Source organism: Pteropus vampyrus, unplaced genomic scaffold (assembly GCF_000151845.1).
Source record: "Pteropus vampyrus isolate Shadow unplaced genomic scaffold, Pvam_2.0 Scaffold57, whole genome shotgun sequence".
Taxonomy (NCBI): domain Eukaryota; kingdom Metazoa; phylum Chordata; class Mammalia; order Chiroptera; family Pteropodidae; genus Pteropus; species Pteropus vampyrus.
In genome coordinates, this window is record NW_011888838.1 from 6691935 (window position 1) to 6705168 (window position 13234).

The following is a 13234-nucleotide window of genomic DNA, read 5'->3' on the forward strand; positions in this document are numbered from 1 at the left end:
CTAACATAATCATCAGAATATTAATTTAATGCTAGCTTAAAAGGGTAAGAATTACATTTTTAAAGAGATATGTTAGTCGCTTTAGCTTTCTTTTACTTCAGAGATTCAAGATTCACAATATAACCACCTTTACTTAATGACGGTTTCATTAGTGAAGCCACCAAGTTCTATAATAAATAGCAAGTTATAATTTTCAATGATTATTCTATTTTTTAAATTATTACCCTGTGAGATAAATAGAGGTGGTTTTACAATCAGATTTATCATAAGTATGTTAGACTAATAATGGTCAAATACTTTCTTAGGGTCATCTATCAAGCAGCAAAAGCAGAGCTTGACTCTCAGTCCAGAGCTTTCCCTGCTGCTGGTTTCCATGACTTGTATAACAGTTTTACTACAAATATCCAGATGTGAATTTAGTTTTATTTATCTAGCTCAGAATATGGTGTGCTTTCTGTAGGAAGATATTCTTTCATGGGTCTCTCACTTCTATGTGCCTCACTAGGTACGTCATGAATGCAAGACTCTGACGATTTTTTACTTGGGCCATTTCTCGGGATTGCACTTGCCTCATGCAACTTGAGGAATGAGGTGATGTCCCCCTATGGGACAAAGAGCAAGTCTGTTCACTGCTTGTTGTAAAACATTAGGTTCCCCAAGCTCAGTGTTCCTCTCCTCTAAAGGACCCACTACATGTCTACATGTGCCCTCTGCACTTCACTAGTGGGATTTGTGGCTGGGCAAGAGGAAATAAGGCAAATATGCTCATACTTCTTACCATGCTCTGAATAGTAAAGTCCTGAAGTCTGTAACCCAGGAATCTCACGCATTCTGTCAGCATTCATCAAACACTAACAGGTTAACTTAGCTTGTAAATAGGGTACAATCAAATCCTAGAACCGGTACATACTGAATCTAATTTGTATTTTATCAATGCTACAAAATTCTCAGCCATAATTTATTTGAATATTGCCTTTTCTAATGCTCTCCTTCTAGAAATTCAATCTCATGAAATGGACCTTTTCATTCAAGCTCTCATCCCTTTTACATTTTCTTTCATATATATATATATTTTTTTATTTCTGGGTGTGGTAGTCTCAATAATTTCCTCAGCTCTATCTTTCGATTCATTAATTTCTATTCTAGCTGTATCTATCCACTATTTAACCTTTTCATCAAGTTTTAATTTTTAAGACTATTTTCATTTCTAAAAGTTCTATTTGATTCTTTAATCACATTTGCCTGATTGTCTTCAATAGTGCCTTATTTTCATATTGTATATTTAATTATTTTTTTAAAGATTCAGTTAGCTTGAATATCTGTATTTTATAGTACCTATCCAATAACTCTATTATCTGAAACTCTTGGAGGTTTAATTCTATTGTTTGTTATATCCACTGACTCTTGATCATGCTGAACAGCTTTCTCCTGCCTTGTTATTTTGTATTGTGAACTCATCTTCAAAGGGGCTTTAAAAACTGGAAAAACTGTGGCCTAGTCAAGGGTACTTTTCTTTATATATATTTACTTTGGCTTCTGTGTGGTATTCTAGGGTATCACTAGCTTAGTACTACTTTTTATGTTAAGTTCTCAGCTTGGACAATTTTATTACAAAAGTTTATAAAATTGATCTCTAAACTTGTGTGAGGGTATGCCTGTGGTTATGAATTCCCAGGAAGACCTTTTTCATCCAGAGCTCAAAAGAAAACAGACAAGTTTCTTGTTCTGATGAGCAGAGACTGTTCTCATCCATCCTTTCACTGAGGGTGTAGCTCTCTGAGGTTCCAGTTTCACAGAGAAGGTAGGTCTTAATTCCATTTTTCTATCTCATATAGACCTATTATGTATTTTTTGTTTCTGCATGACCATTTATTCCTAAGAAATGTGGTTACTGAGACAGGAAACCCTGTCCCTGAAAGTGAGCACAACAACCAACAATTCACTGGTCTTCTTTTAGCTATCTATTCATTTTTGGTCTCTGAGTACTTTCTTTACATTATTTTGCACTCAGGTAGTCATTTAAAAGGAAGTTTATTAAGCACTTCTATTACAGGAAATTTATTAAGCATCTTCAAAGAGGATAGATTTCAAGTTATCCAGTCAAGGATGGAAGTCTATGCTGATTTTTAATGAGTGATTATAACAAGAAATACTTATTTTATGATTATAACAAGAAATATTGTGATTTTAACAAGAAATACATATTTTGGTCATCCAAGGTCATGGCATACAGCTCCTAAAACTCATAATTTCCTATATAAGAGCTGGAGGCATATTTTGTTATTAGGTTTGTCCCAGTTTCTGAAATAACTCCAGAGTGGTAAAGGTGAAAAGAATGTCTTTCATTATTCATAATAAGCCCCTTTTACCACATTCATTTTATGTTATCTTTATGAGGTAAATTTTGGAAAGCCCCTAAGGATGGGGGCTGGTTACCAGGGAATAACCTTGTGATTTGGGGGTTAGAAATTTAAGTCTTATCTTCCACACTTTTAGGGAGAGAGGAGGGCTCGAGATTGACTTAATCACTAATGGCCAATGATTTAATCATTCATGCCTACATAATGAAGCCTCTATAAAAATCCCTGAAATAGAGGCCTCAGGGAGCTTCTGGGTTCATGAACATGTTGAGGTGCTGGAAAGGTGGCACACCTGGAGAGGGCATGGAAGCTCTGTGCCTCCTACCCCATACTTTGCCCTATGCATCTCTTCCACCTGGCTGTTCCTGAGTTACAGCTTTTTATAATGAACTGGTACTTTAGTAAGTAAACTGTTTTCCTTAGTTCTGTGAGCAACCCTGGCAAATTAATTGAACCAGGTAGAGGGAGGGAACCTCTGATTCATGGCCTGTCCTCAGAAGCACAAGTAACAACCTGGATTTTTGGCTGGTGTCAGAAAGTAGAGAAAGAAGATGATCTTGTGGGACTGAATCCTTAACCTGTGGAATCTGACGCTATCCAGGTAGTTTCAGAACTGTTAAAGACAAAACCACAGGCCCAAAATGGCATCAATTATGCTAAGAGCCCATGATATCAAACTTAGGTTTAATACTTGATCTAACTGCAGTTTCAACTTCTCCCCGAAACATAATCTTAATCAACTAGTCTGAAATTTTCTGGTCAAGCACCGATAACATAATCTGTCACGTGGACCTTATCCATTCCCCACAGAAAGAGGCAATCTGCACAATAAAATCCCTTCCTTCTCTTCCCCCAAAGAAAAGATGCCCAAGCCCCAAAATAATCAATTTTTTTTTTTTGTTCCTGGCTCTCTTGCCCCATGCTTTTTCCTATAAAAATTTTCCATTTTGTATAACCCCTAAGAACACTCTTCTAGTTGCTAGATGGGGTGCAGCCCAATTTATGAATCAATAAAGTCAATAAGATCTTTAAATTTACTCAGTTAAATTTTGTTTTTTAACAGAACTGAATTAAATTGTAGGATACCAAACCAGGTGGCTAGAAGTCGGAGAATTACTTGTTGTGGGGGAAAAAAACCCACACACGTATGGTTCTACAAATGCCTGAAGTATTGCGAGGAGAAAAACACAGGAGTGTATATTCCTAGACAATGGGTAACATAGTTTAATCACAGGGAAAAATCAGGGTCAACCTAGTCACTTTCGGAACAGCCCAGATGCTGAGAATTTTTGTTGTTATTTAAGGCTACCTAAGGTAGACCCACATTTTTACTCTTCTATAATCCAATCATACATCATCCTTTACCAATGGCCTTAGGAAGAGTATCCTTTTTTGCTCCTTGACTTTGGGCTTAACCATGTGACTTGTTTTGGCCAATGAAATATTAATGAAAGTAATACAAAACAGAAGTGTGAAATGTACTTGGATGGTTGGACTTACACCTTTGCATTTCTGCTATTGCCATGAAACCATGTCCTAGAAGAGAGGCATAAGGAGCAAAACACAGAATCTGGGATTTAAGTTCAGCCTGGAACAGCAAATGCATAAGAAAAAAAAAATGTATGTTGCTATAAACCAGAGTTTTGGATAGTTTTTTATGCACATCACTGTGAAAATAGCTGACTGATACAATTGTTTGTCAAAAGTACAGAAGGCCCTTTCTCTAAAACAAAGTATTTGAAACACATTATTCCAAAGAAAGTCTTTTAATCTGAAAATTTTTGTCTGCTCAAAAGACTAGGTTAAATTAGTTATATCATGTTAGTACTTAACAATTTGCCTTGGAATCTGTCAATAATATCTAACATAAAATGGAGTACCAACCTGGTATTTATCTAAGAAGGAAAGATCTGTGGTTTCATTTAAAGGAATAGAAGATGATGTGACATGAACATATGGATTTAGTTCTGCAATATGTTGAAGAACAGCGTCAGCCCTAAAAAAATAAAGAATGACCTTTACTATGCATTCAATATACTTAATATCTCAAATTTGGACACTTTGACATCAGAGGAACCTGAATGCTACAAAATTTCAATGGAAATTTAATAAACTGTAGAGGAAGAAAGAAACTAAGATTTATTTAATATTTATAGATAACTATACAATCTTGAGATGTAGCATACTGTTATATTCCACAGAAAGACATGCAATCGCAAAATGCACCCTTACAGTTCCGAGCTCCAAGCTCAAGTCTTTTGATGACTCAGCAAAAATAAAGACCTCTTTTAACAATGTTAAAAATTTTATTCCAGGGAGCAATGTGAATGTATTAAAAATATTACAAATATAAATAAGTATATGTCAATACATATTTATCAATGGTAGTGTAACTTTATGGTGATGAGCTAAACAAGTATGACTGAACAAGTGTTCTGGATATAGATAAAATTCTGAGTAATTGCAAGAACAACAACAATAAAATCCTGTGAAAATACATCAAAATATCTTATCTTCACCTGTTTCTCATATTAACAACATCATCTTCACAGAGAAAGAAGTTGGTTCCCAGGTCCCATGCTTGGCATTTTTCTGTATCATGAATGGTAAGTGCCTTTAAAAAAGAGGAAAATATCTGTTAAGACATTTTTAAGAATAAGACAAAAATGTTCACTATCTCCAATACTATTTACATTGCAATAAAGTGTTATCCTGTGTAATCAGACAACAGAAAGTAATTAAAAGCTTAAGAACTGGAAAAGATGCAAAGTTAGATCTATTTACAGATGAAATGAATATATACATCTGGAAACCCAGAAAAATTAATGGAAAAATGACTTTGAACAGTAAGAGAATTTAAATTTAGGAAAGTGGTAAGTTATATTAAGCCAACATACAAACATTTAAAAAATTCACATAAACATTTCCAAATGCTCCATGTTCAAGTAAGAAATATAATTAACTGGAAAAAAAAATTTGTAACTATATTACAGGCTACAAATCTCATTTAAAGAAGCGGGGTCTACGGCCATGCCACCCTGAATATGCCTGACTTCGTCTGATCTCGGAAACTAAGCAGGGTTGGGCCTGGTTAGTACTTGGATGGCAGACCACCAAGGAATACCAGGTGCTATAGGTGTTAAAAAAAAAAAAAAAAATTAATTGAAAAATAAAGAAAGAAAGAAGCAGGCAAGGTATATGAACAAAGATTATACCAAAAAAGAAATGCATTTGGCCCTGTAAAATATTTACGTTCCTCATTTACAAGAATGGCATAAATTCAAAAGTTTAAAAATATACTCTACTGGTGAAAATGAGGTGAATCAGGCATTCCCATACATTGCTGGTGGGAATATGAAGCAGCACCACCTCAGTGGAAAGGAATCTGGCTATCTAGCAAAATGACGTGTGCATTTATCCGTGGACACAGCAATCCCACCTTTAAGAATCTAACCCAAAGACACATTGGGAAAAATGAAAAACACATGTACAAGAGTATTAACTGCAGCACTATTTGTAATAGCAAAGTCTAGAAATAATCAAAACATCCACCAATGAGGAACTACATGTAATAATGAACGCTACATCACAAAATGTATATCAATGCAGCTATAAGAAAGAATATACGGGGTTAATCCCAGGAAACACTGTTAAATGATAAATAGCAAGGTGGAGGAAAGTATGGCACTTTATCTAAGAAAGGCAGGTAGGGATAAATGTGTACACACACATATACATATTTGCATGCTTATACGTATGCATTTATTTATATTTAAAAACAGATGAAAAAAGGGGGTGACCTAATAAATGAGGCAATAGGGTACAGAGATGCTAGACTTACCTAAATATATTGTTTTATAAATTTGACTTTGAATTATATGTCTCGCATAATAGTAAAACTAAATTTAAAAAGCAATCTCTAAAAATCCAAGGCAGAGTTGTTACTCTGAAACTATGCCCCAGACAGGTAGAACAGAATATAAGATAAAGCAAATAATTAGGTTCATGATATTATGATCTAAACCTTATCTAGTAGGGGAGGAGATACAAATATAAAATCAAAAAATACCCTACAATTCTAAATTTGAGACTCAGAAATTTCAGTTTACTTATGATGAATGTTCTAGCTCTGTCAACTGACAAAACTTTACAGACTACTGGGGTATGTCAAAAGAACTCAAGAACTTGCAGAAGATTCCAGCAAGCAAAGATAAAACAATTTGAGCATCAATGAGAATAGCAGCTACAATGGATCAAAACATATCAAATACATCTAAATCTATGCATGACTTTATCATGATACACACACACACACACACACACACACACACACACACACACACACACGTTTACTGGCTACTGCTAGGGGATGATAAGAATCGACTGATTCTGAAAACTGGAAAATAAAGGGGAGGCTAAATCAAGTATTTATCTTGCTCTTCATATACGTACAAACTACACTTTAGTAGAATCAAATAGGTAATAAATGGAAAATTTTCTTTCTAAAATATTATTCTGGGTAATAAATGACAAAGAAATGACAGAATTAGAATATCACTGTCCTGCATAAAATAATGAATCTAAGCTATAATCATTAATAGTCATTAATAACCACAAAAAGAGAGACTGTGAAGTAGTGCCAAAAAAATCAAATATGAATCTGATTCTCTGTATATAACTACCAATTTATAGGAAACAGAGGTAGAGGTATATGTAATAAATGACCTGGTTTCTTTAATAAGTAAATCTCAAAGAAAAAAATCAGAGAAGAGAAATCTATATATTAAAAGAAACCAAGTTTAGTGAATGGATTTTACTTGAATCCTGATTAGAACAAAATAAACAAAAAAAAACACATGAGATAACTGGGAAAATTTGAACTCTAACTACATATTTGATGATTGTGGTAGGCAGGCTTCTAAGATGGCCCTGATGATTCTCACTTCCTGGTATTCCAGTCTTTGTATAATCCTCTCCCCTTAAGCGTAAAATGGACCTAGTGATGTGCTTTTAAGGAATACAGCATAGGTGGTGAAATGCCATTTCTGATATTAGGTTACAAAAGACTGTGATTTGTCTTGCTAACATATTCCGTTTCTTGTCTTCTTGCAATCTTATTCTGATGAAGCAAGCTGCCCTATGGAGAGGGCCATATGGTTAAGAAACTAAAGGTGACCTCTGAACAACAACCAGCAAAAAACTGAAGTGGGAATGTCAAGTGGCACAAACTTGCCACCAAAACCTGTCTACAACTTCCTGAGTGACATTGGGAAGCACCTTTATCTTATAGAGCTATATACTAAAATATTTAAGGATGATATAACAGGATGTCTGACATGTCAAAATAATTTGGCAGTTGGGTGGCAGTGGGGAGTGGGGAATGGGAAAGAGATATATGAAACGAATGTGTGTATGAGTTGATAATTGCAGCTGCATGATGTTAAAACTTCTATCTTTGTATAATTTTGAAATTTTCTATATTAAATTCTATATTAATTTCTATTTTAAAAAGAGGCAAGCAGAGCATTAAAACAATTTTGCTACTAAATGAAGAAGCAATAATCAGGCCAAAGTGTAAACAATATTATCACAACTGATGAGCAAAAGAAAGAAAAAAAAGAGTTCATAACAAAAAATTCTTCTTACCAAAGACATTTCCTCACCTTAATTCCTGCAAGAACAAGATTCTTTGCTATAAAGGAAAAAAAAGGAATAGCTTAATATTAGGAAAGTATATTAGATATGTCTTCATGGATCTTAGTCACATCTCTATTTTAACTTTCTTTTCTAAAGAAATACAAGTCCCTTAGAAAATATAGATGAACAAAAAAGAAAAAATAAAAATTTCCCATAATCACACCATATTGAGATAATCATTCTTAAAATTTAAGTGTATTCTTCCAGATTTGTTGTTTGAATATGTATGTGTGCTCTATCATAATGAATTAATGGATGCAGAAAATGAACATTAATGGCTACTGATATCACAAAAAAAGTTATTACTGATTCCTTATAGGAATATAACAGTATCATGAAGTAGTCTTGCCAAAAGAATCAAAACTAAATCTATTCAAGGTTTTAGATCTAATTTATTTTACAGAAATATTACATGGGGAAAGAACTGAATCTTTAAATTATGTTGCTCAACAGTGTCTTATAAAGTTATGAATAAAAATACTGCTTACCAATTTCCAAACCAAGACCACCCATACCACTTAAGAAAACATGGGACTTGGCCATCTTCTGCATTGCTGTGTCTCCAAGAACATACCTCTGTCGACTATATGTAAAACACAATAAAAAACAATAAATTATTTCATCAAAATTATATATCCCTTTAAAGTTGTTTGCAAACTAAAAGCCTGGCAACTAGATCCTGCCCAAGACTTGTTTTGGGTCATTTGCATAGTATTTCAAATTTCTGACTTAATTGCCAAATATATAATGTATTTTAAAAAATTAGAAGATTTGGCACCAAGGTCCACATTCCCTCATGGCTCTAGATAAATGGAGCTGAGCAGGTGTTGCCTAATTATATAAGAAGGACTATGTGCTCTAGACTTGCCACAGTTAACATCCTGCTTCTCTCGTTTATTACTTCAGTAGCCACTATAAGCATTTGAGTTTGCCATTTCTATTTTAAGTCTTTCACTGTAAATAGGATATCTGAAGCAAAAAATTGGTTCCCTTCTTAGAGTTTAGATGAATTAAAATTAAGCAGTTTTCAAACATTATTTTAACTATAAATCCTGTTAAAGTCTCTAAAGGACCTTGTTAAGTACTCCAGCCTAATAGCCATAAAGTAGTATCAGAATTGGAATTTCAAAAAATACACGTTGGCAATTTTTAAAAGTTAGATATAATAATAAAGCTAGTAATAAGTTCATTCGAAAAGAACAGTGATACACTTGATACTACACCAGTTTTTGAAGCTAATGCGAAGATTCCAGTGGATTCTAATGAAAATCATTTGATACATGAATTCAGTATAAACAACAAATAATTCCAGAACCCCTGGGGCTATAAATATATCTTTCGGAATTCACACACACACACACACACACACACACACACACACACACGTTTAATGTATTTTTCTGTTTAATATATAGATGTTTAATTTCCATATTTTAGCTATTCATATTCAATAAAAAAGCCTGAAAAGGTTTCTTGTTTAGTCAGAAGAAACTATTTTATAAACACGAGCCATCTTTCCTTCCTATTCCCTGCAAAATATAATAAAATCCAAACTTTTCTTTTTAAATTGATTTTCACCATTTGTTTCAGATATTAAACTATCCATTTATTCAAATATCAAATATTTATTGAACACCTACAATAGTATGTATGGAATTGCATATAACCACTCTTATTTGTGTACCCCTGAGCAATATAAGTTTTGTCTATTTTGGAACTTCATATAAGGGGATCATTTTGAACGTCTTCTGTGTCTTGCTTCTTTTGAATGAAACTGTATTTATGAGATTTATTATTATCAGTGCATGTAGCTGTTCAATAATTTTCATTTCTGGTGTCCTCTATTGTAACAGTACACCATAATTTAGCTATTCTACAGTTTTGAACAGTTGCCAATAATGAGTCTATGAGCATTCTTATGTACATCTGCTACACATGTAGTAGTTTCTACGGTGCATTTATTTAGGAGAGGGAATGTAGGGTTAACTTTATTAGATAATGCCAAACTGTTTTCCAAAGTGGATGTACCAATTTATTCTCCCATCCTGGCTATGTATCAAAGTCCTTATAGTTTCACATCCTTAATGTGCAAGAAAAAGTTAACATAGCAGGACCTTTAGCCTGCTTCCAGGGCTAGCCCTTCGCTGGCGTCTGTGAATTTGGCCTTTGAAATGTTTCCATACTAATAAATTCCACTCTTCTATTTCCTTTTTTCCTAGTTTCCTGAAATAAAAACTCATTAATTTTTTAGGTTTTATTTTCTAAAATACCCATATAAAACTTTAACTGATTTTAAACCGCACCCTAAATTTTGATATTGAACTTCATTATTTTCTGATTTTAATTATGATTCTTTTTTGACTTACAGGTTAATGTGAAGTATAGAAATTTTGTAGTTATCTTTAGTGTTGACTTCTAGTTTAAATGCATTATGAATAGACAACGCAATCTATATGATTCCACTCTTTCATATTTGAGGATTTTTTGGGTCAATTTTACAAATGTTCTATGTGTTCTTGAAAAGAATGCATTCTCTATAGTTTTAGACAAAACATTCTTTATATATGCTTTAATTTTAATAATCATGTTGATGAGATCTATATCTATTCTGATTTTTTTTGTCTGCTTGTTCTGATTACTAAAAGCAGCATTTAAAATATCTCCCAGTATAACTGTAAGTTTGTCTATTCTTCTTGTATATAACTACCTGAATAGTGCTTATATGTAAGAATAACATATTGAATGTTTATTTTGCACCACATGTTCTTTTAGTGTTTTACTTGTACTAACTCATTTAATCCTCATAAAAATTCTATTAGATAAATTCTATCATTATTCCCATTTTTACAGAGAGAAAAACTTAAGCACAGGGAAATAAAGTAACATAAATAGTGGAGGCAATATTCAACCCAGGCAGTCTGGTCTTAGCATCTATACTCAACCACTATGCTATACTGCTGTAGATTAAGAAAATCAAGTCACTCTACATTGATTTACAGAGGAAGAAAAAAAAAAAAAAATCAGTTCCCTGACCTTACTCTTTTCTACCCCAATTTCCACTCCCCAAGGACAACCACTCTCAATTCTTCTAGTTATTTCTTCTATTATTTACTCTCTTACTTCTAGATAACGTTTATACTTTTATTTCTTGGTTTTAAGCTTTACATATTACCTATTAACTTCCTACGAAGAAAGATGAATGATCTTTCTGCAGTACAAATCTGGTCAAATCATTCTCCTGCTATAAAAACTCCAATGGTTTCCTATTTTCCTTATGATAAAGTCTACATTCTAACATTAATCACAAGGCTGTTCATAATCTAATCTCTGCTTTGTTCTCTAGTCTCACCTTTTGTCACCCCTGCACTAAACTCCATGTTTCAGGTATACTAAAGGTTTTTAGTTCTCCAAATGTGTCAGGTTCTCTTCGCCTGGTAGATATTTTTCTGGCATATTCCTCTCCCCCAATACATTATGCCTGAATAATTCCTACTGGTCCTCGGGTCTCTGCTTATAAATTACTTTCTCCCCATGATGTTTCCCCTGATACCCCTAAACTTTCCCAAAACAGTGTTGGATCATTTTTATGGCATCTATAATACCCTGCACTCAATCTATTAACACTTATTACAGTGTATTTTCACTATTTGTCTATTTTTTTCCTAGGAGACTGTAGATTCTTTACAGCAGGGCCAGTGCCTTATTTACTATTGTATCCCAGTGATTAACAGGGCTTGGCATATTATGGACACACAAAAACAATTTGCTGAATTAATGAAAGAAATAAATTGGCACACAAGAACAAGAACAATACTTTTATGCTCTACTAAGCAGAGGACCTGAATTATTCTTACTAGGTTCACAGTCACAAGAACTACATTTAAAAATATGTTTTTCATCTCAGACTTGTCCTCATGAAATATTTTTAAGATTACTTAAGCAAATAATGAATAGCCATGGCATAAATGTGGTTATGAATGAAGAACATACAGACAAAGGAATAAAAATTAAGATATTTGAACCAAGGTTTACCAAAGAATCATACAATCTCAGACAAATTCTTGTTACCTAAATCACCTTTCAAAATTGAAAACGCCTTTTCAGTATTTGGCCACCAAGAGGAAGGGTACTAATTAAGTGCCTACTTTGTACTAGGTATGTCAGGTATTCTGCAACTGACACTTAGATCCTATGAAGTCCATATTGTTAGTAAGTAGTAGTGATGGAAATTAAAGAGCCTAAAATATAACTTCAAGTCCAGCATGTTATTTTAAAACTGACTCTATTAAGTGGACACCAACATATCAGTGATTGTATCCAGTAAAAAAAAAATTATCAAGGCCACCTACTCTACTTTTAGAGAGCCCTATTTATTAAAGATGCTCTCTTTTATGAAGGTTCAATATCTCCCTATAGTTTTCACCTACTAGTCCTAATTTTACCTCCTTGGGGCCAGAGGGAACTCGTCTAATCCCTCTTCGATGTGACAGCCCTCCAAACATTTGAAGATGGTATTCAGGTTCCAGAGTCTTCTTTCTCCAGGCTAAACATCTCCAGTTCCTTAAACAATTCCAAAAGGACATCATTTTGAGTCCCCCTCAACACTCTGATCACTTTCTTCTGGATGTATTTCAATTATCTTTGTCATGCATTCATAAATGTATTAAAATATCTATTTCAAGCCAGGCACTAGCACTCTGTGGGTATCACAATAGCAACACCTCATGTGGATACCATGAGGTTCAAATTAAATAAGATAAAATATATAAAATATTTAGCAGAATCTTTGTGACATGTTATTGGAAAGAGAGATAAATAATTCATTATTAAGTACTACATACAGAAGAATCAGAAACTACGAGAACCTGAAATACAGAAGAGGAAATAATTATCTCTGTCAGTGGAGATCATGGAAAGCTTCAAAAATGAGGTTCATCCAAATAAAATTCTGAAGACTTGAAAGGTATTAAAAAATAACCAAAAAGGAAAAATACACTATGCTAGAAAAAAGAAAAGCATGAAAAAGAATGGCATATAAGAGAAACATAGTATATACATAGGACTTCCACCTTTGACCATGGTGAAATAACAGAGACCAGGTTTATATGTCTCCTACCTTAAGCAACTGAAAACTGGAAAATATAAATGCATAAACAGACTTCAGACACTAGACAATA

At 33.5% G+C, this 13234-nt stretch overlaps 1 protein-coding gene and 1 pseudogene across 4 annotated transcripts in view; one reads left to right on the forward strand and one right to left on the reverse strand.

The window, feature by feature from the left end:
• The window catches only part of UBA6 (ubiquitin like modifier activating enzyme 6), a 77142-nt gene that overhangs the window by 50765 nt on the left and 13143 nt on the right, over nucleotides 1-13234 (reverse strand). The window contains exons 1-5 of one of the 4 annotated variants that reach the window (XM_011360653.2): nucleotides 12500-12617; nucleotides 8546-8640; nucleotides 8024-8052; nucleotides 4880-4974; nucleotides 4245-4356 (exon numbers count right to left, since the gene is read on the reverse strand). In XM_011360653.2, coding sequence (XP_011358955.1) covers nucleotides 4245-4356; nucleotides 4880-4974; nucleotides 8024-8052; nucleotides 8546-8609 — 300 coding nt within the window. In that variant the 5' untranslated portion in view covers nucleotides 8610-8640; nucleotides 12500-12617. Of the gene's footprint in view, nucleotides 1-4244; nucleotides 4357-4879; nucleotides 4975-8023; nucleotides 8053-8545; nucleotides 8641-12499; nucleotides 12618-13234 lie in introns of those variants that run through there. The other 3 variants (XM_023530917.1, XM_011360651.2, XM_023530918.1) reach the window with 3 other exon arrangements.
• LOC111740071 lies at nucleotides 5381-5499 on the forward strand (annotated as a pseudogene).